The sequence below is a fragment of the Pelophylax lessonae genome, assembly GCF_965119305.1.
Source record: "Pelophylax lessonae genome assembly, chromosome: 2".
In the NCBI taxonomy this organism is placed as follows: Eukaryota; Metazoa; Chordata; class Amphibia; order Anura; family Ranidae; genus Pelophylax; species Pelophylax lessonae.
Window position 1 is genome coordinate 488,483,091 of NC_138769.1, and position 27,334 is coordinate 488,510,424.

Genomic DNA, 27,334 nt, shown 5'->3' on the forward strand with positions numbered 1-27,334 from the left:
TGGTCCAGTTTGGACCAATGTAACTTTGCATATACTATACCTGCCTGATGCCCCTGCTATCTGGAAATCACTAATGTACAGTAGACACCGCTACACAAGTGATGTTCACTTGCTTCCAGGTCCTGTTGAGCTGCTGCATTCTGATCACAGAAGATCGGATGTTCAGCAAAGGTGCTATTTGAAGAATGCTTTGCATTTTTTAAAAGAATGGGAAGTGTTCTCTGATTGGACGAGGTGGAGAGGTGGGGCACTCACGCTCTCCCTCTTGTCCAGTCATAGAACATAAGTAGAGATTACTGGAGTATTGATGTCTATTTCAATTATTCCCAGCTTCCAAGGGCCAAGTATGGTTTATACTGTACTTAACATTGGTCCAATCTGTACTAATATAACAATGTATAAAATATTCATACCTGGAATTCATCTTTAAATTCACTGTGGATTAACATGTAGGTGATTTTTCCCCAAAGCACTTTACTTCATAAACTTTTGCTTAATTTTTGGGGCTCTGTTTAAATGTACTGCCTTTGTATCCCTGATGTACCCAAGTTTAGTTTTTTAACTATATGTACAGTGTGACTTGCTAATTCAGCCATCTTGCTTATCAGATGCACTGTTTACCTACTGGAACAAAGCCACAACGTCAGAACTGATGGATTTTTTCATAATCTCGGAGTAAGTACTTTTGTATCTTTTTTTTTTTTAAACTTGATATCTTTAACACCGCAACAAATCAATAAAAAAAATTATATTTAGGGAATAATGGATCATATGACATTCATATTGTTACATAATGTGTTATGCATGCATGTATGTTACGTTAAAAACTCCTACCTATTGTTTTGTTTTTTCCTTGAACATTTTTTTACCCCTCTCTCTCTACTTATAGAGTGTGTCTGCATCAGTTCCAGTATATGGGCAAGCGATACATTGCCAGGTATAGTGTAACTTTAAGCTGAGTTTCACATGTATAGTTAAAAATAGGAGTGCATTTTAAGTTTGAATTAACAAAATTATGGGCATTCTTTCATTATTTGCTTGTTTTTTTCCAAGCAAATTCATTTACATATAATTTAATTTAGATAATCTCTGGCCCTAAGCTAAATTAACTTGTGCTTTGCTCATGCAGGGCAGAGCAACACGTTTACTTAATTGCTGTCCTCACTAGCTTACGCACAGTAGGTATAGAAAAGAATCACCCCCCCTTTAAAATAATCACATTTTGTTGATTTGCAGCCTGAAAGAAGACATACACAGTTTTTTTATTATCTAGCTGTATTTACCAGTGCAACTTATAACATCTAAGTGAAAGATAGAACAACAACATTTCAGAAGAAAAAAAAAAAAAAATTCAAAAACCAAATCACTGAGCTGGAAAAACAATCACTCCCCACTTCTAGACCGAGCCCATTTCTGACACATTACTTGGAACCCCCAAAACATTATTTATATATATATATATATATATATATATATATATATGTATGCAGGGCCCTTTAGTTCCTCCTGTATTGAATTGTATTGTAACTGTATTGTCTTTCCTCACATTGTAAAGCGCTGCGCAAACTCTTGGTGCTATATAAATCCTGTATAATAATATATATATATATATATATATATATATATATATATATATATATATATATATATATATATATATATATATATATATATATATATATATTAGCAAAGACTCTGGAAAATAAAATGGCAATCATTGCAATATTTTTTGTCGCGCGGTATTTGGTCAGCTTTCTTTCAAACGCAATTTTTTGGAAAAAAATAAGTTTCACTACATTTTAAAAAACTAAACCGTAAAGTTAGCTTACTTTTTGTATATAGTGAAAGATGATTTCACGCCGAGTAATTCGATACCTAACATGTTACGGTTTAAATTTGCGCACACCCCCGGAATGGCGACAAACTACGAACAATAAAAAGTCTCCATAGGCAAAGCTTTAAACATTTTTACGGTTACCAGTTTAGAGTTAGAGTGTAGCTCTTTTTTTTTTTTTTTTTTTTTTTTTTTAGAATTATTGCTCTCACTCTGGCAATACCTCATGTGGTTTGAACAGCACTTTTGTTTGTGGGCACGACTTCCGTATGCGTTTTATTTCGTGCGCGAGCTCACGGCGACAGGGGCGCTTTAAAATTATTATTATTTTCCCTGTTTTATAAAATGTTTTAAGTTTAGCAAATTAAAAAAAAAATAAAAATCTGATCACTTTTATTGCTGTCACCAGCAATGTTAACATCCCTTGTGACAGTAATAGGCAGTGACAGGCACTCTTTATGAAGGGATCGGGGGTCTAAAAGACCCTAGACCCCTCCACTGCACTTCAATGTATTCAAAATGCCAAAATCTGCATTTTTGAATACTGTCACTTTTTTAAATTAGGCGACTGTAGCCGCCGAGTAACCTGGACGTGACGTCATCACGCCGCTTCCAGGTTACTACATCAGAGACCCGATCAAAGCCGAATTCAGTCACCGGCTATAAAAAAAATGGTCCCGGGATGATGCCTCTAGCTGCAGGCATCACCCTGGTACAACCACTTCTCTGAGCCGACGTAGAGCTACGTCGGTTTGCGGGAAGTGGTTAATTACAGCCTTTAGTCTGTTCGGATATGTCTCTACTAACTTTGCACATCATCTTCTTTACAGAACTGCCCAAGCTCAGTTATAGTTTATGGCAACTGTTTATGAACTGAAGTCTTCAAGTCATTCCACAGATTTTCAATGTGGTTTAAGTCTGGACTCTGGCAAGGCCACGCAAGGACATTCACCTTTTCTCCTTGAACCACTGAGTGGTCATTTTTGCTGTGTACTTTGGGTCATTGTCATGTTGGAAGGTAAACCTTCTTTCCATTCACAACTTTCTGGCCGAGGGCAGCAGATTTTCCTCAACAATTTGATGGGAATTTTAACCTATCCACTTTTCTTCTATCCTGGCAAGTGCTCCAGTCCCTGCTGCAGAGAAACACTTCCATAACAGCTGTATTGGACTACAGCCACACATCGTTTGGTGTTGAAGCCAAATCATTAAATTTTATTCTCATCTGACCAAAACACCTTTTTTCCATGTGGCCTCAGAATCTTCAAGGTGTGTTTGTGGTGGTCAGATGAGACTAAAATTTTATTATTTGGCCTCAACAACAAACAATATGCGTAGCGGAAATCCAATACAGCTTACCAATAACACAATTCCTACAGTAAATCATGGATGTGGTAATATCCTTTCACCTAGCAGCAAGAGGGTCGCTGGTTCGAATCCCAACCACGACACTACCTGCCTGGAGTTTGCATGTTCTCCCTGTGCCTGCGTGGGTTTCCTCTGGGTACTCCGGTTTCCTCCCACACTCCAAAGACATGTTGGTAGGTTAATTGGATCCTGTATAAAAAAAATTGGCCCTACTGTGTATGTATGTGAGTTCGAGACCTTAGATTGTGAGCTCCTTGAGGGCAGGGACTGATGTGCATGTACAATGTATATGTAAAGCGCTGCGTAAATTGACAGCGCTATATAAGTACCTGAAATAATAATAATAATTGGGGATGTTTCTCTGCAGCAGGGACTCAAGCACTTGTCGGGGTAGAACAGAAATGGATGGGGCAAAATACCATCAAATTCTTGAGGGAAATTTGCTGCATTCTGCCAGAGAGTTGTCAATGTGAAGAAGGTTTACCTTCCAACATGACAATGACCCAAAGCACACAGCAAAAATGACCATACTGTGGTTGAAGGAGAAAAAGGTGATGTCCTTGCATAGCTTAGTCTGAGCCCAGACTTAAACCCCATTGAAAATCTGTGGAATGACTTGAAAACTGCAATCCACAAATGGTTACCATCAAATTTAACTTAACTTGAGCAGTTCTACAAAGAAGCCTGGGCAGATATTGCAAAGCCTAGATGTGCAAAGTTAGTAGAGACATATCCCAACTGACTAAAGGTGGTAATTAAAGCAAAAGGGTGGTTCAACAAAATACTGACATAAGGGGGTGATCTATTTTCCAACTAAGTGATTGTTTTTGAAATGTTTTATTTTTTTTCCCTGACATGTTGCTGTTATATTTTTCACTTGGGTCTTATAAGTTGTACTTGTAAATACAACTGGATAAAACAAAAACTGTGTCTGTCTTCATTTTAGGATGCAAAGCAACAAAATGTGATTATTTTAAGGGGTTGATTCTTTTCTATATCCGTTGTATATACCTAATTTTGTTTTTTCTGTCACTGGAAGCATGATGAGGAAGCCCTGTGTATGTTTTAAGTTATTCTTGCCACTTCCCTGTGACAGTACTGGGTGCCTAAGCAGCCAATCACCTAGCACTAGGAAGAGGAATTGCTCACCTGATCTCTATACCCAGATTCTTTTCACTAATAGTTCTGTGTAGGAAAGGTGAATGTAGACCCACATATAAGTAAACCTGTTGCCCTGCTCTGTTTGACATTACCAAATTTGATAGTGTCTGCTTGTTCATCCAGAGCTAGAGTGGGGAAGATTATGTCTTCTGGTTCATATAGCTGTGGCATTGGGTATATAAAATGGATATTTTTACCAGCCTGACTATAATTTGATTTTGTGTAGTGTTATTTGTCACATATACATTGCTGGCCCATGGTCTCTACATGATAGAACTGTATACTGCTGCTATTCTTTGCCCAGAATGAGCGCACTTAATGAACTGCATACACTAAATAGCTGTAGGGCATGGATTTATTAAATTATAGCTATACACTCAGAGATCTAAATAGTAATTATGTGTAGCAGCTCTAGCTGTCTTTATATAATCATGGCAAATAATTACTCAACAGAGGCACTGATAGTTTTTCAAAGATAAAAAAACAAAAAAATCTTAGTAGCTCTGGAATCTGCTTGCCTCCTCAGATATTGATTGTTTATGGATAAGTTTTCATAAAGATAATACTCTTTACCATAATATTATCTATACTGCTATTTCCAGGATAACATGGTATGAACATTACACAATTTATGGTCCAGCAAATGCTTGGGGCAGCAGAAAGGAATCTGTATAACAGAGCTAAAGGTTAATTTACTTGTACTATTTGTCCTTCCAAATAGCAATTGTTTATATAGATTAGTACTAATTACATGTACTTTCTCTTCAAACACACAAGGTGCAACCATTTTGTTGTGTTTTTCTAACCCGTTGAAGTAGCCACTGACATAGACCACATCCTCTGGGTGTACAGACCTGCATTAGTTCAAGTACCACTGTCTTGCTTGTGTGGGAATCAGGCATCTCACAGGAGTTTCTGACCGTGTGGGAAGGTTGATAAATATTCTGAATTATTTCGTTTTTTTTAATGGCTCTGATCAGCCTAGAGCCAGGCCTGAAAGTTTGATATTTTGTAGATACATGAGCTCCTGAGTCAATGCAGGTCTTTACCTCAGTAAGTCGTGGATTTTGTCATTCAGTAATTAATTCTGGTCTTTTAAAAAAAGTTAACAAATTAATGATCTTCTCATTTCCTCCCAAGTATTTGATTTATAAAGTGAATTATATACTGTACAACATTAGATGTCCACAGTCAACACTACACTAGTCAGTATCATTTTCATCTACACATAAGGGCATGATGGTAATACCAGTCTACTGTGTACTCTGACAAGCCAAAGTTACTTCGGCAAATGATGTTACTGTTCTAGACAATAAGCATGTTAAGTGGTGATGGATGCATGTTCAGGTTACCTCACATGATAACATACATAATAGGGTTCACAAATGTGTGTATGTGTGTCCTGCACTGGTCCTCACTCTTCAGCTCTGGTGGTGGTACACTTTAGGAAGCCAGCCTAAACCGATTGCTAACATGGCTCACTCTCTGTTTTCCCTCACTTGATTGCTGGCAAGTATAACAAAGTGTATGGCTCTTCTCCCTTCCTGCCTGGGTAAGATTGTAAAGTTGCCTTGATGTCTTTCCTCTAGTGCATGTTTTTCTTTTTCTTTTTTTTTTTTTGTGTATGGCATTGCTTATTAATCCTCCTACTCAAACTACATATCTGACTACATCAAAAACGACACATTTCCCCATCCGCATAATACATGTAGAGTTATGTAAAACCTTCTTAGTTATAGTGCCTTAGATGAGTTTAAAAATGTGTTTTCTGATAGTAGACATTAGCCCAGTCATTGCCTTTCAATGCGTTTTTGTAGCATGTTGCTTTTACAGATTCTATGACATTTTGTGCTGTGGTTAAGGACCCAGTTTTGTATTAGATGATGTGTTTATGCTTTCTCTGCTTTACTAACTGCCCCCACCTCTCTGCAGTGGGGACACATCTAACTGGTGCCTCTGTACCATTTCCACCCATCTTACAGGAACCAGGAGGGGTTGGGACCCATAGTTCATGACCGAAAGTCTCAGACATTACCTGTTTCCCGTAACAGAACAGGGATGATGCATGCCAGATTGCAGCAGCTCAGCAGCCTGGATAATTCTCTCACTTTTAACCACAGTAAGTTCTGTGCAGTCAGCTGCCTCTTCCTGTACCACCTCAGCACTGACAGGTACCACAGCCACTCTTCACAACACCGGGGACACAGAAGAGTGTTTAGTCTGGATTCCAAATCATGTTTTTCTTTTTCTGAACAGGATTGGTGCTGCTTAATACCAGAAGATGATGTGTACTACTCATGGATACTGCCAGCATTGTGCAGCCACAGCAGTTTACATGGAGATCAGCTGCTCTCTACATTCCCTCTCAATTGGCTTAAGGTTTTTTATTTCACTGCAAATATACAGCAGATAGGATTTCAAATGAGTAATTCCTATGAGGAGCATTTTTTACTGTATGTGCTTGGCAGTTTGCAGGCCAGCTTATGCGGTAATCCTCTGGAGTGGTGACAGCACAAACTTGACAGTTTCTGAGTGTGCACATGATCTTTTTGGTATAAACATGGAAGTTTACCTGTTGCTAGGAAAGAGTATACTCTATCTCCACAGTTCACTGTGTGTGTATGAAAAAGCATTCAATAATGAATTGACTTTTTCTGTGTTTTCAGTGTGAGAAAGATATCAAGTGTACTTGGAATAGCTGTAGACAATGGTAAGATTCAATCAGGTTGACACTGGCCTAGAAATATGCGTTACATTTAGCCAAACTTTTTTTTATTTGCCCTGCTTTGCTTCTTTTCTTGGATTTACTGACTGTTTTACATAACCCCAAGCACAGCTTTGTTTTTCTGTATATATACATATTTGCTTTCATGCCAGACAAAGTTCTGTAGTTTGAATTCTAGCGCTCTCGTGCACCAGCACAAAAAGGCTTATTTTAAAGAACACAAAGTGTGGATTTTTTTTTTTTTATAGCAACTATCTGAGCATTTTTTTTTTTCTTCTTCTTCTTCTTCTTCTTCTTTCTAACCAGCCTTAAAGGAATGCAACTGTAATATTTTTGCTATGGGACAACTTCTCTTGTATGAAAGTGGTTTAAAAATTGTGGATACGGACTCTCCCATTTTTGTCTAAATTTCTCTACTTGGTAATTACAAAATACATAAAATGCATAATAAGTACTCATTATTTTTCGATGCATGTTAAAGTCTAGTCACCATGAATGCTGTTTATAAACACCTGTGCAGCACTGTTGCATTTATTATGACTACTCTTTAATTGCGTAGAAGATACAATATTTCTTTATCGTCTATTGTAGGACACAGAAGTATAGTAAATTGTTAGACATTTGGGTTATACTTCTGCCTTGCGCTATACTGCTGGAGCATGTCTTTACGCTTTTAGCTATCCAGATCACCATATCCTTAGCAACCGCTTTCAAAACTGTACCCAGACTCCATTGGTCTGAAAATTGCAGTTGTTGGCCTGCAATGTGACCATTAGGCTCTTTTTATTATGCTAGGTAAAGTGGTACTAAAGCCTAAATGTTTCCTAACTGCATGCGTTCTGGGCATTAAGGCCCCACAACCTGTAGGCTTCTGTTGTCATCTGTCTCCTGTGAGATGGTAGCTGGGTCTGGCTTACCAGTGCAGGGTGTGACTATGGATGAACACCGCTTGCAGCGGGACTCGACTGGTTAACACATACATTGCTCAGCGTAAATGAGTACACCCCAACTGATTTGTCAGAAAACCTTTACTTTTTCCTAACAAATTAATTCAAGACCTTGTTACAAAAATAAATACACCCCAATGAGACTCTTGGCAGCAAAGCTACATTTTAGACAACAAAATCCCAATTAACAAAAATTAAACTACAGGTGGGTCTTATTATTTATTAAACAGGTGTCCAGCAGACAGTTGATTTTAATAGGGCGTTACTTAAAGCAGCTCTTCAGTCTTTTTTTTCATCTTTCCATCTATTAAATCTTCTGCCCTTGTTGTTTTAACTTTGGATAGTAAAACATTTTCTTTCTGCCAGTAAATACCTTATACAGCACACTTCCTTTTTCTTTTCTGGTCATAAGCCTAGGCTAAAGACATCATGCACAGCTCTCTCTCTAACTCTCATGAGAGTTTGCCAGCAAGGAAGGGAGGGATTAGTCATAGGAAAGCCAAGGAGAGCTGGAGGGGGCTGGATGAGGGCAGAGATCCATGAGTATTCATCAAGAGGAGAAATGTGCAGGTAAGTAGTGGTGTGAGTGTGTGTCTGCCTGTATATATGTGTGTGTATATAAATATATATGCATGTGTCTGTGTAAATCCAGGAAATTAACAGTCAGCAGCTTCAGCTGCCCACAGTTAAAATGGCTGCAGCCAGACTTAGTGGTTGGAGATTTCTGCAGTATATTTGGCAAGTAAAGAATCACAGTACATATAAAATAATATGCAGAATGGTTGGAGGGAAGCTTCGGAATGGCAAATATGTTTTTATTACAAATTTTGAGCAGACTGCAGTTCCTCTTTAACAAAGAAATCCCTTTCCATGCTGTTAGCAATGGCACCACATGGCAGAGAAATGTAACAAGGCCTGAGAAAGAAAGTAATTTCTTTACAGAAGAAAGGTGAAGGCTACAAGATGATTAGCAAAGGTTTACTTATCAGTCAGAATACTGTAGCAAAATGATACAAACAAACACAGATGGAACTGCAACCATCTCACAGACATGTCCAGGCCGTCCATGGAAGGTAACGCCTCGACAGGAGTGTCTTCTGATGTGAAGGGTTGAAGAAAATCGCAATGCAAGTTCACTGCAGTTAGCTAAAGAAGTGGAAAGCCAAACTGGGGTGATTGATTCCCATGACACAATACGGCGTACACTGCAGAGCAATGACATGCATGGGTGTTGTCCACAAAGGAAGCCTCTTCTAAAGCCCACGCACAAAAAAGCCAGGGCCCATGATGAAAAAGAAGACCGCTACTGGATGAGTCCAAGATAAATGTTTTGGAACTTATGGCTTCAAAACTGTATGGTGTCTCAAAGGTGAAGAATGCAAAGAAAAATGCATGGTGCCTACAGTGAAACATGGTGGTGGCAGTGTCCTCCTGTGGGGCTGCATTAATGTTGCTGCTGTTGGAGAGCTGTATTTCATTTATGGTATTATAAATTCACAGATGTACTGCTCTATATTGAAAGAGAAGGTGCTAGCATCACTCTGCCATTGACAGTCATGCACTTTTCCAGCATGACAATGATCCAAAACACACATCTAAGGCCACTGTTGCATTTCTGAAGAAGAACTGGGTGAAATGTGATTCAGTGGCCAAGTATGTCTCCTGATCTGAACCAAATCAAACAACTGTGGGATTCTTAATAGACAAGTTGAACATCACACTCCATCCAGGCTCTAAAATAGGTCTTTCTTAAAGAATGAAAAAAGATAGATGTTGCAATATGTCGCCAACTTGTTCATTCCATGCCTAGAAGATTTGGTGGTGTACTTACAAATCATGGCTGTCATACAAAAAGTAGATGTACTAGTTTTGTTGTGGGGTGAATTTATTTTCTCATTAACTAATTTAAATAAAACCGAAGCTTATGTAATCTTAAGGTATATTATTACCCTTACTTTCATGTAATGAGCTAAACAAATGTTGTATTTCTAGTTCTATTTTTGTCAAAATTTTGGAAATTGTTCTTTTGTTTTTTGCGATATTGATTCAAATCTTACTTTTAAAAAGGAGTGTACTCAATTATGTTTAGCACTGTACATTGGTGCTTCCTTAACACCCAGCTTGCCATGTTAGGCACCCGAAGAGGGACCAATGCCTACAGCTCTGACAAGGACTTCAAAAAGAGGCGGAACATGAATTTGTGCGATACTGATGCACAGAACTTTTTTTTTATAAAAAAAGCTTTATATTAATGTTACTCTTAACAGTAAAGTGTTCTCCAGGTCCAACGCCCCATGCCACAGCCTTTGCTCTTACCCAGTCTCTGTGGACTCAAACATTGTTCGGCCAGCCAAACTCAAACACTGGGAGCTACCTCAGAGTTTGTACCATTGGCTGTTTTGCAAATTCCCTCCACAGCCATCTTACAGTGATAAAGGTTAAGGCTGAGAAAACAGAGTGCAGATGTCCTTCACTTAGGTGACATTTTGTATGCGTGTGCTCTGCGCAACCTAGTGGAAGCAAAAAAAAAGCCTTTAGTTACACTTTAATTTATTTCCCTTATAAACACTCCATGTTGTGAACCACCTTAGCTGTTGATGTAGGTTCCATCTTGTTCAGATAGTTTGTTGTTCAAAGTTTGTTTTCTTTCTGGTGGATGATTTTTTGTCCTCACCATTACTTTTTGAGGCCCATCATCCTTTGGCTAGCAGTCTCTCTCCTTACTGGCAATTACCTCTCCTGAATTGGAGCAGTAAGTTGGTCCTCTTGATGTCATGGAAGTTTTTCTTATTTGATAGGCCCTGTTTCACTTCATTCAGGTGTTAACCCCCTTTAAATGCTCCTTATTTCCATACTATTGGGATCTCTCATTGACTATTGCCCACCCATTGTTTGGACTGCTTTTGGACGTTCTAAATGGCTTTGAATGTATTTTATTCCTGTTAACCTCAATGAACAATAAAAGATAAGATTGTTGTACTTCCTGTGAAATCCTTTTCTTGAAATGCATTGAGAGATTTAGTTCCTGCCCCTGTGTTATTGTCCTTGTGTACTACTTGCTTAAAAAACAGAGACATTACATCAGAGGTGGAGTTATACGGGGGCTGGTTGCCAGTGTCAACTTTCTAAAAGCGGCAGTATAACCCAAATGTAAAAAAAAATAAATACCATGTTCCTGTGTGCTTCAATGAGCTTCAAGAAAGACTTTTAAGGTAAGTACAAAAGTCTTATTTTAGCTGGTCCACCTTGAAATCTTCATGGATTGACTTTTACTGAGTATCTTTTATTAAAAGTATAAGGTATGCCAAGACCAGCAGTATATACTGTAGGTATAAAATTATACCTACAGTACATACACGTATGGGTCTCACAGTTAAAATGAATAACACTTTATGTAGTATTAAATTGAGTGGAATGGGCATGTTGATTGGTAACCAATTTGACCACATTCTTTGCTGGTATCTATAGCGAAGTATTCCATAGCAATTATAACTGCGTGCATTTTATTGCAGATGTCAGTTTGATGTGGCTTTTCTGTTCGAATTTAAGTATTGTGTGTTTTATTATTGACAGATTTGTAGAGGGAGAGAAATGTTTACAGTGTGTCAGTGGACTTATATTGTGAGAAGAAAAACTTGGCTGATTTAACATTTAACTTTAACATTTAGTAAAAAAATAAAAATATTACATCCCCTTTGAAGACACTTCCAAATTGCTTTGCTGTCTGTATAAGCATAATTGAGAACACAAAACTGCAGTTCTCCTTTGATCTTTCTTATTATTATTATTAGCAGTTTTGGAGGATTTCAATAGTGATGAATTGGGATGCTTGTTTTAGACTATGTTGATCAAATAAACTGGTCAAAGTTTTTGCAGAGGTTTGACCTTGCACACCAAGCTCTCATGTCCATGCTGTAGGAGAACATTCTCCTACAAACTCCTCTCCCCTGCCTATTCATTCCACACTTTCAGTTCTGAACATTGACAAAAATTTAGAAATGTGCTGCAGGAGTTTTTGTTCCTAACTTATTGGATATTGCCAGGACATCATTGCATATTCTACACAAATCTCTACAGATCTGTGTATTTTAATGGAAACCTATCCTGGGAGAAACAATGGGTTGTCATTTCTGGTTTCTCGTTTTGCAAATTATAGTTGCCTTGGTGGTACTCTTTTTGGGCTCCAATCCAAGTTGGCAGAAATATTATTTCTATTAGCAGTGACAGTTTTGTAAATATTGATGTTGAGAAAGCTGGGGTAAATTGTAGTCCCTAGTTGAGAAATGTTTAGACTAATGTTCATCACCATGTTAACTTCTAACAATACTACAATGGAGTATGTTAACAGACAGTTTCTCTTTATATATTATTGTGCATGGGGCAATGTACTTATAACTAGCATATTATGATGTGTGCTATACCACATCTGGCATTAAAATAATTTATTTCTCAGCATGTAGCATGGCTTTTGCAAGGTGCTCAAAGCTCATGATGTATTTTCAAATGACAATATCAGATTTTCTTATAGCCATATATACCATAATTTATAATTTTTCTGTTTAACTCTTACCATGAGACATTTTGCTTATAGATATGCAGAAATTACTTTCTACATGGGGAGGTTGGGATTACTGTTAAGTCTAATCACCACATTTTTTTCTACAGTGGTCTGAAACAAATTGGTGTAGGTTTTGTCTTTCATAATTTTAGGGTCATGGACCTGTAAGGGAGAACAGCCATTTACTATACCCTTCCCCTGATATGACAAAACACACAGCTGTAAGCCTATCTCATTGTACCTTTAGTACCCCATGGGATAGGCAAACTCCTAATTCTTAACTCCAAGCAGCTATAAATGACACAAATAATGTAGATAAGTGTTCATTAATAAATCCTTTAATGTTAAGTTCACTTTTCACAAGAAATAAAAAGGTGAACTACCTCCAAACATCCTGGCCACCCCTCTAAACCATGCTGCTGGTGCAGCTGTCCATACAACATATACTGCATTACACAGCCCTAGATTTAGTAGCCATCAATAATGATCGCAGTGGCAAGCGCTCATTGGTGAATATGACCATGCTGACCAATGAGAAGTACGTTTTTTCTTCTGGCAAGCTTTTCCAGAAGAAGACGCCTCAGAAGCACTTCTTACTGGTTAGTCACAGTCACGTGTCTGTTCTGACCAATGAGCGCTTGCCATTGCAAGAATTATGATGGAAACTCACGCTGGGACTGTGTAGTACAGTATGCTACACTAGGGGTATCACAGCCGCTATGTGGAGCAGGATCTGTAAAAGGGGGAGTTCATTATATTTGTAGTTAACTTTAGATTTTTATTGAAAAGGTGAACTTACCCTTTAATGTATATATATTTTTTTAATCGCAAGCACTGTACATACCTGAAATTAACTTGGTATCGGCTCCTGCAGCCCCCAATGCAGTAGCACTAACTGAAAGAGGGAAGGGAAAGACTGTGAGCCAATCACCTGTTCTTTGTGAAAACATGCTGACAAGGACCATGGTGAGGAGAAGTCAGCAGACATGACCTAATCAGCCTGTCCATTCATCAGTCTGGAGGTGGAGAGATGACACCACTATATTCTTGAACTATTGCAAACTTAAAGCAGAGCTCCACCCAGAAGGGGAAGCTTCACTTTTTTTCAGGGCAATGTTTTGTTTAGATAGGTTGTCATGGTTCCAAGGTGTAGCTGTTGAGACTGGGGAGTCTCCACACTGTCTCCCAATGAGGGCTCTCATTGGACAGTGTAGGAAACCCGGCCAATGGCACACGCAGGCTTGTATCTATCCCAGGAGGGCAGATTATGCCGCACAGCATTCTGGGAGGGGGTATAAGTTTGAGGGGAGCACATGACGCAGCGTCTTTGGTGGAAGGCAGAGTCCCAGTAGGGAGGTGACGGCTGTCTCTCCTCCTGTCAGGAAGAATCGGTGTCCCAGGGGGCTGGCCTGAGTGGACACAGGGCTGAGCTGAGCTGCAGTAAAGATCCAGGTGTGCTGAGGACCAGCGGAGCTGATGGGGTCGAGTTTCAGGAAAGCATTCTGAGTCGTGAGTACTGCAAACTGCCCCTGGGGGTCTGCCAAATCAGAGGAGACCATTTCGGAGAAGGTCAGAGGGATCCAGGAGCTAGCTAGCTAGCCGGTGCAAGACTAGAGTAAAGGGGGTGCCAGTGTTAACCCTGAAGAGTAAAAGGGGGGGCCAGCGGTTGGGCCCTGAAGTGTACAGTGTTATATTGTGGAGTTGCAGCAGTGTCTACAAGTGGCTACCTAAGTCAGGAAGGACTGGAAGAAACAGTGTCAAGGACTTTTGAGATAACCAGATTGTCAGAAGTCAGTCTTCAGTTCAGTGACAGCAAGTCAGTATTTACAAGCGCCAGCAAGTGTTGGTCGGCATTCAGCCGGCATCAAGCCAGCGCTTAAAGGCATTTTTCTTCAAGTGTCCCAATTTGTACTTAGTTGAGCCAGAGGAGTATCCCACTCATTCCCTTCTCCCATCCCCATATAAAATAAACAAGAACAACCAAAGATGCCGGACTGTTCATTATCTCAGGTATCACACTTGTGTAATCAGCCTAAATGTGCTTTTGGTGTTAACGGTAGCCATGGCAGACCCACTTCAGGCCCAATAGCTGGAAATATTGCTACACATAAAAATTGTGAAGTCCATCTATAATCCCACATGTGAATAGCGTCCTCAGTATAAGAAAGGTTCCTCTCCACCAGCATACACTCACCAGGCTTAATTGACCCTTGGAGTCAAATTGCGCATATGGGAAAATCCAAGATGTCATACATGAGGTCACAGAAATGATTTCAAACCACTGCTGTCATCCATTCAATATGTATATAAATGGCATATTCAAAGCTCCAGTGTTGCCATATAACACCACCGAACGCCGTTTCGTCAGTCTGTCTGACGTCCTCAGGAGTTACTCCTGTAGAAGCAATGAAGATAAGGAAATCTACAAGATTAGGCAGAAAGAGGCCAAGCAAGTTATAAGAACTTCTAAAGCGCAGGCAGAAGAAAAACTAGCTCAGTCTATGAAAAGGGGGATAAGACATTCTTCAGATATATAAATGAAAAAAGGAAATTAAAACAAGGAATAACTAAATTAAAAACAAAGGACGGAAGGTATGTAGAAGAGAATAAAGGGCTAGCCAACTGCCTTAATGAATACTTCTGTTCAGTTTTTACAGAAGAAAAAGAAGGACCTCCACTTGAAAGGATGACTAATGAATCATTTGATGCATGTGTCTTTACAGAGGAAGACGTTCTAAGATTTGTCTTCACTTTAGACAGCAATAAGTCACAGGGTCCTGATGAGATACACCCAAGATTATTAAAAGAGCTTAGTGGTGAGCTGGCAAAACCATTAACAGATCTATTTAACCAATCATTAGTAACAGGAGTCGTCCCGGAAGATTGGAAATTGGCAAATGTTGTGCCCATTCACAAGAAAGGTAGTAGGAAGGAATCGAGCAACTATAGACCAGTGAGTCTGACATCAATAGTAGGCAAATTAATGGAAACCCTATTAAAGGATAGGATTGTGGAACATCTTAAATCCCATGGATTGCAAGATGAAAAACAACATGGGTTTACTTCAGGGAGATCATGTCAAACAAATCTTATAGATTTTTTTGACTGGGTGACTAAAATAGTAGACGGTGGAGGTGCAGTAGACATTGCATATCTAGATTTTAGTAAGGCTTTTGACACTGTCCCACATAGAAGACTTATCAATAAACTGCAGTCATTGAGCATGGACTCCCATATTGTTGAGTGGATTAGGCAGTGGCTGAGTGACAGACAACAGAGGGTTGTAGTCAATGGAGAACATTCAGAACAAGGTCATGTTACCAGTGGGGTACCTCAGGGATCTGTACTGGGACCAATTTTGTTTAATATCTTCATAAGTGATATTGCAAAAGGCCTCGATGGGTAAGGTTTGTCTTTTTGCTGATGACACAAAGATATGTAACAGGGTTGATGTTCCTGGAGGGAAACGCCAAATGGAAAAGGATTTAGGAAAACTAGAAGAATGGTCAGAACTCTGGCAACTGAAATTTAATGTGGATAAGTGCAAGATAATGCACCTGGGGCGTAAAAACCCAAGGGCAGAATATAGAATATTTGACACAGTCCTGACCTCAGTATCTGAGGAAAGGGATTTAGGAGTAATTATTTCAGAAGACTTAAAGGTGGGAAGACAATGTAATAGAGCAGCACGAAATGCCAGTAGAATGCTTGGATGTATAGGGAGAGGTATAAGCAGTAGAAAGAGAGAAGTGCTTATGCCGCTGTACAGAACACTGGTGAGACCTCACTTGGAGTATTGTGCGCAGTACTGGAGGCCATATCTCCAGAAGGATATAGATACTCTAGAGAGAGTTCAGAGAAGAGCTACTAAACTAGTACATGGATTGCAGGAAAAAACTTACCAGGAAAGGTTAAAGGACCTTAACATGTATAGCTTGGAAGAAAGAAGAGACAGAGGGGATATGATAGAAACTTTTAAATACATAAAGGGAATCAACTCGGTAAAGGAGGAGAGCATATTTAAAAGAAGAAAAACTACCACAAGAGGACACAGTTTTAAATTCGAGGGGCAAAGTTTTAAAAGTAATATGAGGAAGTATTACTTTACGGAGAGAGTAGTGGATGTATGGAATAACCTTCCTGCAGAAGTGGTAGCTGCAAACACAGTGAAGGAGTTTAAGCATGCATGGGATAGGCATAAGGCTATCCTTCATATAAGATGGGGCCAGGGACTATTCATAGGATTCAGATATATTGGGCAGACTAGATGGGCCAAATGGTTCTTATCTGCCGACACATTCTATGTTTCTATGTTCAGTTTTTTTTTTTTTTTTGCAGTAGGGTTTTTCAGCGTTTATCTTTTTTCAGCTGTAACGTTTTTAGCTTTTTTTAGCAAAACTATACTCCCACATAAGCTACTGGCATAAAAAACGTTGATAAATGCCGAATACCAGCGGTTTTTGGCGTTTTTAAGTTTTTATCAAAGATCGTTTTTTCAGCTGAAAAACTCCTCTCAAAACCCACTAGTTCTGGATTTTTTTCCATGCAGAAAATGCCCCTATCAAAAACTGCTGATAACAGCCTATGTGTGCATGGACACATAGGATAACATGCTGGGGAGTTTATTGGCTGCATAAACAAACGTCTGATGCCAAAAACAGCAGCTGTAAAAACGTCCAGTGTGCATGAGGCCTAAAAGTCAGCAGCTACAGTATTTTTAGGTGTTGACGTTTCATTTTTTCTGAAGGAGCTTGGAGCTCCGCTTTAGCCCCCGTTCACATAGGGGCAACGCTACTGCGCGCCGCTACCTCGGAGCGGCCGCCACGGACTTCATAACATTGAAGTCTATGGCGGTCGCCTCCTGGTCGCCCCAAAGAAGCTCCGGACCCTTTTTCTAAGTCGGAGCGACTTGTGTCGCTCCTATTAGAACGGGTCCGCAGCTTCCCTATGGGAGGCGACCTGTGAGGCGACCAGGTCGCCTCACAGGTCGCCTTAGTGTGAACGGGGGCTTAAATAGCAAGATTGGTGTCACCTGGCTGTGCTTTATGACAGTCCTGTGTAAAATCTCAGATATGGACAAAATAAAAATTCTTTGGCATGCTAAACAGCTCCTCGAAATGTTATTGATCTGTGCATTTTAGCTGTTTGTCTGGAGTTCAGCTTTAAAAATAACACTCAATTATTTACATTTTTTAAAAATCTCAAAACCAGTATGATCCAACATTAAAAGTAGATGTATGATTTTATACAGTTCTGTATATGCTTCTTTTCATTACATCCAAATTAAAACATTCATAAATATTAAATATGTGCTGAAGGAATGTCAACATCCCAGACGGGAATTGCAGAGCATAGACTATACGGCTCTTAAACAGTACAGTACATTGAAGCAATAATTTGAAATCAAACGCATAGTGTGTGATGCTTTTCTGTGAATCTGCTAATTGCAAAGTAAATTATCTGTTATCAGGGCCGGCCTTTGGGGTGTGCGAGCTGTGCGGCCGCACAGGGCGCCATGGGCAACAGGGGCGCCGTGCGGCCATCACAGCTCGCAGATGATCAGGCCGCACAGCGGGAGGTAAGCGGCGATCGCGGCCTGGAAGTTCAGTGTGGGGGTCTCTGATGTAAGGGGGGCTCTGTGTGGGGATTCTCTGATGTAAGGGGGACTCTGTGTGGGGAGTCTCTGATGTAAGGGGGGGGGCTCTGTGTGGGACTCTAATGTAAGGGGGTCTTTGATGTAAGGGGGGTTCTGTGGGTATCTCTAATGTAAAGGGGTATTTGATGTAAGGGGGGCTCTGTGAGGGGTCTCTAATGTAAGGGGGGCTAAGTTATTAGTGATCATAAAAAAAGAAAAGTCAAATAAAGTGCAAAAAAGTGCAAGAAAATGTGCGGTGGGGGGCGCCACAGGATTAGCTCGCACAGGGCGTCTGAACACCTAAGGCCGGCCCTGTCTGTTATGAATAGTCTTACAATAGCAGTTTAGTTGTATATTTTGCATCCTTAATAAACCTTACTCATCAAAACGAAAGTTGAAGCAATACAAGTACAAAGCACAGTTTAACAGCTTATATCTGGTACAGTTTTCACAAGGGGGTCATTTGAAAGTACATACTTTCTTTGCACATCTTTTCATTATGCTTGCAATATTTCACAGTAGTATTTCCATCATCTATTTTTGTGAGCCTGATATGTTTCAAAAGTTTAAACTGAAAATATAATTTGAACATGACAACATTCTTAAAGATAATGGTCATCTGACCGTCTTTATTTTATTGTAAGCTTAGTTTTCACTATTTTAAAGACTAACTTGACCTTACATGTATGTTTGTTTTGCATGGGTGCAATGGCTTCTTTTTTATCCATTTACTTTTTTTTTTTTTTTCCTGTTGTTCTTTCTCTTGGGGTTTTTCATTTTTATCCCCACCAGTTCTGTTTCTGTTTTTATTGCTGTAGCCATTTAAAAAAAAAATATATTTTGTTATGCTGCCCCAATGGATAATAAATGATTGGGGAAAAGGCATAATTAAAAAGAACATATCTTGATGTACTTTAATGTAAGGAGGCAGAAGCCACAAAAGGAGGCAGAAGCCACAAAAATAATGTATAAGTAGTTAGTTACTGTTAAAACATGTTGTCTACATATAAATAAAGTATACGTTTTGAGAAGAGTTGATGTTAAAGAAGTACAGCCAAAGCTCATTTGGCTGTACTTCTGTGGATTATAGAAGTGCAGTTCGTTCCCCACTCCCGTCACCCGTTTTCAGCAGACAGCAGGTTAAAGCCTGCTGTCAGCAGATTTTACAGAGCCGGTCCAGGCTGAGCAAAGATCGCAGCAATATGGTCTGGATTTGCCACAACCCTGGACCGACACCTGGCTCAACCTCTCAGCAAGCTGCTGAGAGCCTGAGCCAGCCACTCCCACCCCTTCCCCAGCCCAGTATTCCAGTGAGCTGGAGGGGGGGACAGAGCAGACAGCTGTGACTGACAGTCACCAGCTCTGTGCTCACGGAGCTCTGAGAACCGAGCAATCAGTGGGGTTTGATCGTTCAGTTCTCAGTTTTAGAGCTGCGGGGAACGGATGCTGCATCGGACCGATGCTACATCCACCTAGGCAAGTGTGATTCTTAAAAAAAAAAAAAATCCCATACAAAGTGTATTTATTTATTTTAAAGAAAAACTATAATCGTTATTTATAATGGTTTATTTTATTAAGTGTATACATTGTTAAAACTGTTTGATAGCCAATTTGTTTAACCACTTGCCGACCGCTGCAAGTACATATACTGCGGCGGTCAGCCCCCCCGGGCAAAGTGACGTATGGGTACGTTGCTCTCCCACGAGCCAATAGGGGGCGAGCCCCTGCTCGTTCACTGCCATCGCCGCACGAGTGACCGGCAGCTCCGATGTCCGCCGGTCACTCGCGATCTCCCGCTGGAGAGGGAGTAAGGCAGGCGGCTGATGTAAACAAAGCCGCCTGTCATTCTTTCTGGTGTAACTGCAGAGATCATACGATCCTGCTATGTAGGATCGTATGTCTCTGTGGTTACATCAAAATCCACGCCCCTAGGGACACACTTAACCCCTTGATCTCTATTAAAGTTAACCCCTTCCCTGCCAGTGTAATTTTTACAGTAACGGTGCATATGTATAGCACTGATTACTGTAGTAATGTCACTGGTACCCCCAAAAGTGTCAAAAATGTCATTCAAGGGTCCGATCTGTCCGCCGCAATGTCGCAGTCCCGCAAAAAAAATCGCAGATCGCCGCCATTACTAGTTAAAAAAAAAAAAAAAAAACAATAAAAATGACATAAATCTTTGCCTTAGTAAACGCAATAACTTTTGCGCAAACCAATCAAAATATGCTTATTGCGATTTTTTTTCACCAAAAATATGTAGCAGAAAACAAATTGGCCTAAAATGTTAAAAAATTTAGATTTTTAAATTTTTTTGGGGGGGGGGGGAATTTCATATAAAAAAAATGTGAAAAATATTGTTATTTTTTCAAAATTGTTGCTCTTTTTTTTGTTTATAGCGCAAAAAGTAAAAATCGCTCAGGTGATCAAATACCACCAAAAGAAAGCTCTGTTTGTGGGGGAAAAAAGTCCATCAATTTCATTTGGGTGCAGCGTCGCATGACCGCGCAATTGTCCGTTAAAGTCACGCAGTCCCAAATCGCAAAATAGGCCCTGGTCTTTGAGCAGCCAAATCCTCCGGGGCTTAAGTGGTTAATATAGATAGATACAATATTTGTTTTAGAAACCATTCGTTTTTGGCAAACAATGCTTGAAGCTTTATGGGATTTGTAAAAAGACATTATAGCTGTGCTGCTTGTTTTGAGGCACAGTTTTTCTCATTAAAATTTCAAATGTTGGATGAGTTATTGCTGCTCAAGTCACTGAGCTTTGTAAATCATAGGCTACTTGCATCAAAGAAGCGAAACTAAACCTTTAACTACCTCCCACCCAGGCCACTGTAGATATACGGCCGGGCGGGAGTCTCGTCCTTCTGAATGGACGTTCCGGAACGTCCTTCAGAAGGAGAGAGATCGCGCCGCCGCGGGCACGCGCAGCGGCGCGATCTCGATGTGCCTGTGACCCTCGGACACAGAGCAACATCATTCGGCAGGAGGGCCCTGTGATTGGCCCTCCTGATCACATGACGGCTGTGTCCAATCACAGCCGTCATGTAATGTAAATAGAGCCGTTGTAACGGCTTTGATCTCTTCTCCTCCTGACAGATCCTGTCAGTGAGGAGAAGAGAAGAGGATCGGTGCTGCTGCTGGGGTGATCAGTGAGTATTTCTAATTACTCACTGATCACAGGGGGGGTCTGTGCTGGTAATCAGATGATTGATTACCAGTGCAGCCTTGGGGGGGGGGAGGGGTGCCACTAAGCCACCAGGGATGCCCACACCAGACCACCAGGGATGCCCACTATGGCCACCAGGGATGGCAAGCAGGGCTCAGAGAGCCCCCCAGTGCCCTCCCTATCAGTGTTGCCCACCAATGCCATCTATCAGTGCTGCCCACCAGTGCCGTTATTGCCATCTATCAGTGCCGCCCATTACTGCCCACCAGTGCCGCCTATCAGTGCCCATCAGTGCCGATCATTGCCGCCCAACAGTGCCACCTATCAGTGCCCATCAGTGCTGCCTATCAGTGTCCATCAGCGCTGCCTATCAGTGCCCACCAATGCTGCATATCAGTGCTATCTATCAGTGCCACATATCAGTGCCTATCAGTGCCCATCAGTGCTGCATATCAGTGCCACCCCATCAGTGTCTCCTCATCAGTGCCTGTCAGTGCGGCATCATCAGTGCTCATCAGTGCAGGAAAAAACATATCTATTTACAAAATTTTATAACCTAAACAAAAAAACTTTTTTTTTTTTTTCAAACTTTTCAGTCTTTTTTTATTTGTGCACCAAAAAAAGAAAAAACCTGACGGTGATCAAATACCACCAAAAGAAAGCTCTATTTGTGGGGAAAAAATGACACAAATTTGGTTTAGGTACAGTGTTGCATGACCGCGCAATTGTCATTCAAATTGCAACAGCGCTAAAAGCTGAAAATTGGTCTGGGAAGGAAGGGGGTTTAAGTGCCCAGTATTGAGGTAGTTAAAATGCTCCACCTGCTGGCTCAAAAGCAGTAATCAAGATAATAATATATTGTATACCTTCCTGACTAAACTGCCTTTCCTGACAACCTTTTTTTTATTTTTTTTTTATAAATATTGTATGCAATGTGGAGGGTTGTGTGAGAAAATGACTTGCCATTTAAAATCTGTAATGTTACTTTTGGGATCATTTTATACAATGAATATACTTGTCAGATTTTGAGGCTGATCCACCAGTTTGATGGTAGTTGTCCTCCTCGCTGACAATCAGCATTGGTATGTTTAGCAAGGATCTGGTATCCCTGGACATCACAGACCCTAGAACTACTGACTGTGACTGTATTGTTAATCAATTAAGCAGCCACACGTCCTGTTCCAAAGTCCAATTCCCAAAAAAATAAAATAACGATTATGCAGTATTTACCAGGGGAAAAAAATGAACAGATGACTCATCCACTGATTGTGTTAAAAAAATAAAAACCCAGACAATTAAAAAGTATGAGAAAAAAAACTGTGTGGGGTCCATACCAGGCCCACGCCAAAATAAATAAAAAAAAAAAAGGCATGTGCTCCCCCCTCGAGCAAGCAACTCCACCACCCTCTGAACCATACCAGGCCGTATGCCCTCAACATGAGGGGGGCTCCTCTGCCCCAGTGGTTATGGTAGAAAGATCCCCGCCCCCCCCCCCCATTTGAATGAGTATGGGGTACAAAGTAACCCTACCTATTCACCAGAAAAACCCAGAGACAGTTTTTGACAAATCCTTTATTAAAAATTTAAAAAAACTGTGTCCCCTGATGTAAATTAATCATCAATCACGATGCCTGTGCCCTGCCAGGACCTAAAAAAAGAGTTCCACTCCCAAGGATGGTTGGACGCGGAATGTCTCCTTCGCCATTTGACAGTTCTTATATAGGTAAGGACAGGGCCACCTGGAAACGTTAACTGGTGGCTCCACCTCCTCGTGACGTCACCGACCCAGCATATATTGGTCCTTGACGTCATGAGAGGGTGGTGCTACCAGGTGACGTTGCCAGGTGGCCCTGCCCTCACCTATATAACTGCCCAACGGAGAAGAAGGCATTCAGTGGCCAGCACTTTTTGACACTTTTTTTGGTGAATGGGTAGGGGTACATACTCCTTTACAACATGGGAGGGCCAGGATCTGGGGGCCCCCTTGTAAAAGGGGGCTTCCAGATTCCGATAAGCCCCCTGCTCGCAGACCCCTACAACCACCGGTCACGGTTGTGGGGGTCAGGCCCTTGCCCCTCCCCCTTCCCCGAAGCACCTACTTTCCCATGTTGAGGGCATGTGACCTAGTATGGTTCAAGAGGGGAAGGGGCCTGACCCAAAGGGCTTTTTCTTTATACTTTTTAATTGATTTTTTTTTTACAATCAGCTGTTAGCTGGGAAGCCCGCCCACAGCTAATGAGTCATCTGTTAAGGACGCGGGGGCTGGCTTCATGCTGTATTTTACCACATTTTATTTGCTGTTATTTAACTCTTGATGAATTGACCCATTTTGTCTTAATTGGAGTGCCGTCAATTACCTTTTACATTTTAGTTCTAAGTTGTTTGAAAAAAAAAAATGAATTGTTGAAGCTGGTTTGTTGCTATGGGCAACAGCACCAGTTGCAGTAACATTTGTCTCTGACATTTTTAATCCCCCCTTTGTGTACATTATATTTTTATATATTGTGTTCTTTTAGGAAGTATAGTTGATATGCTTTATGGTTTGTGGCTGAAGGTATAAAGTAGTTTTAATAGGAAAACATTTTTGATAAAGAAACACATTTGTGCATCTCGTTCAGAGTAGCACAACACCAAAATGAGTCTTGTTGGTCAAATGACGTAATCCTTATTAAATGTAAAAACTAAAAGCATACTTCGCAGGAAAAGCTTGTTTAGTACTATTTCATGTAACAACTTATGCCTATGATCTCAACATATAACATTTTAGCACATTAGGGTAGAACGAAAAAGTCATATACCTCATTACAGGAAAGTATCCAGAAATCCTAAAGGGTCATATGGGGAAGAAACCACTTTAGGAAGTTTTATGCTCACAATTGTTAACCTCTTGCTGACCGACAGCAGGACTTGTATTACTGGTGCGCGTCAGTCCCAGGCACCGCAAAAAAAACCCAGCAAAACATGATCCAATATAGTTTGTACACAAATGTGCGCAATTAGCAAAGGGAATATCCAGATTCAGAAACAGCTAGCTGTTCAAAACTGCGTACTTGCTTCCAGTATTGAATCTTAGCTTGCGCATTAAAAAGTATTTCAAAAGTCCAAAAGCCATATGTGCTTTATTGTCCAAAAGGAAAACCCCTTTTTTTGTACAAAGGATGTCAAACAACATTTACAAAGAAGAGCAGAGTAAAGCTTAAACCAGTTGCATAACATTCAGGTTTGTGCTGTCCTCCACTCAATAGAACTGTGTCACTGCCGCAGAGTGCCACCTCTGTTACAAGATGGTCAGAATGTACTTTGTAGCAATTTTTCCATGTTGCCATCTACCAGCAAATCACAACCAGGAGAGAAAAACCCAAATTTTATGTAAAATGGCAAAAAAATTACATGAAATGTATTTTCATATGCATTTTCGTGGTTTGAATGTACAAATGTGTTTAAACCTAACATTTGTTTTTTTTGGCAAGTGCATAAAAATGACCAGTAAAACACCCACAAACTAAAATCAAGCAACAAGTCATCCAGCCATTATACTGATATGATATTATAGCACCGAGATAGAATCACCCCACCTTTTATATTATTGATCTGCTGTTTAATTTTAGGGGAAAATCTGAAGCGTAAAAGGCTGATGGGTTATTGGAAAAAGCATTAACTAGGTTTTGTGTTTTAACCTACAGTATCTTTTTTTCCTGCTAAGATAAGGCCACATTTGTGCACTTAATATGGCTTTATGGGATTCACCTTAGAAATGTCTATACTTGGCCATCTTCTTACAGTTATTTATTTCACTATATGAAAAATTCAGTCCTTTTTTATCTTGATATTTTGGCACAATCTCTTCCAGATGGTTATTAGATGAAAATGTAGGAAGCGATATGCAACTACATGTTTGTTGCGCTTGATGTGTAATTTTCATTTTGTCATCTATTTACATCTTGGTATAGCAGACAAAATATTTCACTTTCCTTGACCAGCTCCGCTTTCTTTTCCTATCTATAGTAGCGATTTGAATGTACTCTTCAAAATTTTAAACCTAACATTTGTTTATTAGCAAGTGCATTCCACAGAAATATAACCTAGAAAGACATCTGCAATGTTATTATTGATATTCTGGAAGATGTTTTGTTTTTGTTGTTTTTTTATTTGCTTTTGATAATTTTACCAACTGCTTCTTCATTTCTATAGGTTATGGTCACTCGGATGCCGACATTCTACACCAGTCATTACTTGAAGCCAACATAGCGACTGAAGTATGCCTTACTATTCTGGACACATTGTCCCTGTTTACCATGGCGTTTAAGGTTTGTGTTCATTTTTTAACAGTTCTCTTTGAGCTGTTTTTATACATCCATGTTAGCGCATGTATTATTGTTCTCATTAAACTAAATTGCTATGAAACTTAGAAAATTGGATTTTATTATTTTTCTTTTTCACCAGAACCAACTAATGGCAGATCATGGACATAACCCATTAATGAAGAAAGTCTTTGATGTGTATCTCTGCTTTCTTCAGAAGAACCAGTCAGAGACTACGTTAAAAAATGTCTTCACTGCTTTAAGATCTTTAATTTATAAGGTTAGCATCCAGTCAGCCATATTCTAGTAATTCTTGTGTGAATTGTGCAATCCTTTTGTATTGGTGATCTTTGTTTTACATAACACTGCAAACATAGTTGACCCATGAAATAATTTAATATTGCAGTAATCATCTTGAAATGATGTAACCGAGTAATATAAGCAACTCCAAATCACTGCCCTGCTCAGCATGCCATTGTTAAACATTCTACACTAGTAAACACACCACTAACCAGTATGCATTGGTTAATTGATCATGAATAGATCAAATCTTCAAATGTTCCATACTTTGCTGGTACCATGCAGCTCTCGTTATCGTTGGAAGCTCTGTGTGTATCCAAAGGCCCAAATGTACCTGTACATGAAAAAAATTAAACCAAGAAACACAGGACAATACAGAGTGTAGATAGAACCAGATAAACGCCAGGTCACATCAGCAGGTAAAGAAGCACTCTTACTAGGTTGCCAGTAGTAGGGTAGGAAGCAAGCCAGGATGGGTTTTCAGAGGTGGCTAATGGAAGAATCAATAGGAAATCAAATACAAAAACATCCCAAGCTGCTGCAGAAGGAGGGCCCAAATTGTATCGTTGGTAATAAGTACCTTCACTATACTGACATGTTTCAGGGTCATACCCCTTCTTGGGAACTCTGAGGAAGGAGCATGACCTAAATTATGTCAGAGTGGTGGAGGTACTTAATCATCAAGGATGTAGTTTCAGTACCCCTTCTGCCCCAGCTTGGGATGTTTTTTTTTCTTTTCCTTCCTTCTCTGCTTTCTCCCCCACTGCTATCAACCTAGTGAGAATGTTCCAGCATCTTCAGATGTGACCTGGTGTTCCTGTGGGTGATTTTCCTTGGTATGTCCTGATCAAGACAATTCATTGTAAGTTGTTTTATCTGCACCGTCAAGAGCTCTCTGTTTCTGCTTTGATTATTTCATTGTAAGAAAATAGAAAAACCTAGTGTAAATATGCTTGCATCAATAAGAAGCTGTTATTACCTTGTCTACATAAAGCAATCTGTGCTTGAAAGCTGTCTATAAGTGTTATTATTCTAACCCACAAAAGACTTAAGAAATGTATAGTGGCTAGATTGGTAAATTGTCCGAAGATATTAACACTATTCTTTATTTGCTTTGCCTTTTAGTTTCCATCAACATTTTATGAAGGAAGAGCGGATATGTGCGCTGCCTTGTGTTATGAAATCCTCAAGTGTTGTAATTCCAAGCTCAGCTCCATCCGGACAGACTCTTCTCAGCTGCTGTACTTCTTAATGAGGAATAACTTTGACTACACTGGAAAGAAGTCGTTTGTCAGAACACATTTACAGGTAATTAGGCTGGTGCCTGCGTG

The 27,334-nt window shown here is 40.0% G+C and overlaps 1 protein-coding gene across 7 annotated transcripts in view; it reads left to right on the plus strand.

Annotated features, from left to right (window-relative positions):
• The window catches only part of DOCK9 (dedicator of cytokinesis 9), a 490,995-nt gene that overhangs the window by 374,326 nt on the left and 89,335 nt on the right, over positions 1-27,334 (plus strand). For 4 of the 7 annotated variants that reach the window (XM_082245713.1, XM_082245711.1, XM_082245716.1 and 1 more), the window contains exons 36-41: positions 609-675; positions 890-937; positions 6,346-6,482; positions 25,594-25,709; positions 25,846-25,983; positions 27,129-27,311. In XM_082245713.1, coding sequence (XP_082101839.1) covers positions 609-675; positions 890-937; positions 6,346-6,482; positions 25,594-25,709; positions 25,846-25,983; positions 27,129-27,311 — 689 coding nt within the window. Of the gene's footprint in view, positions 1-608; positions 676-889; positions 938-6,345; positions 6,483-7,029; positions 7,074-25,593; positions 25,710-25,845; positions 25,984-27,128; positions 27,312-27,334 lie in introns of all 7 variants that reach the window. The other 3 variants (XM_082245715.1, XM_082245717.1, XM_082245714.1) reach the window with 2 other exon arrangements.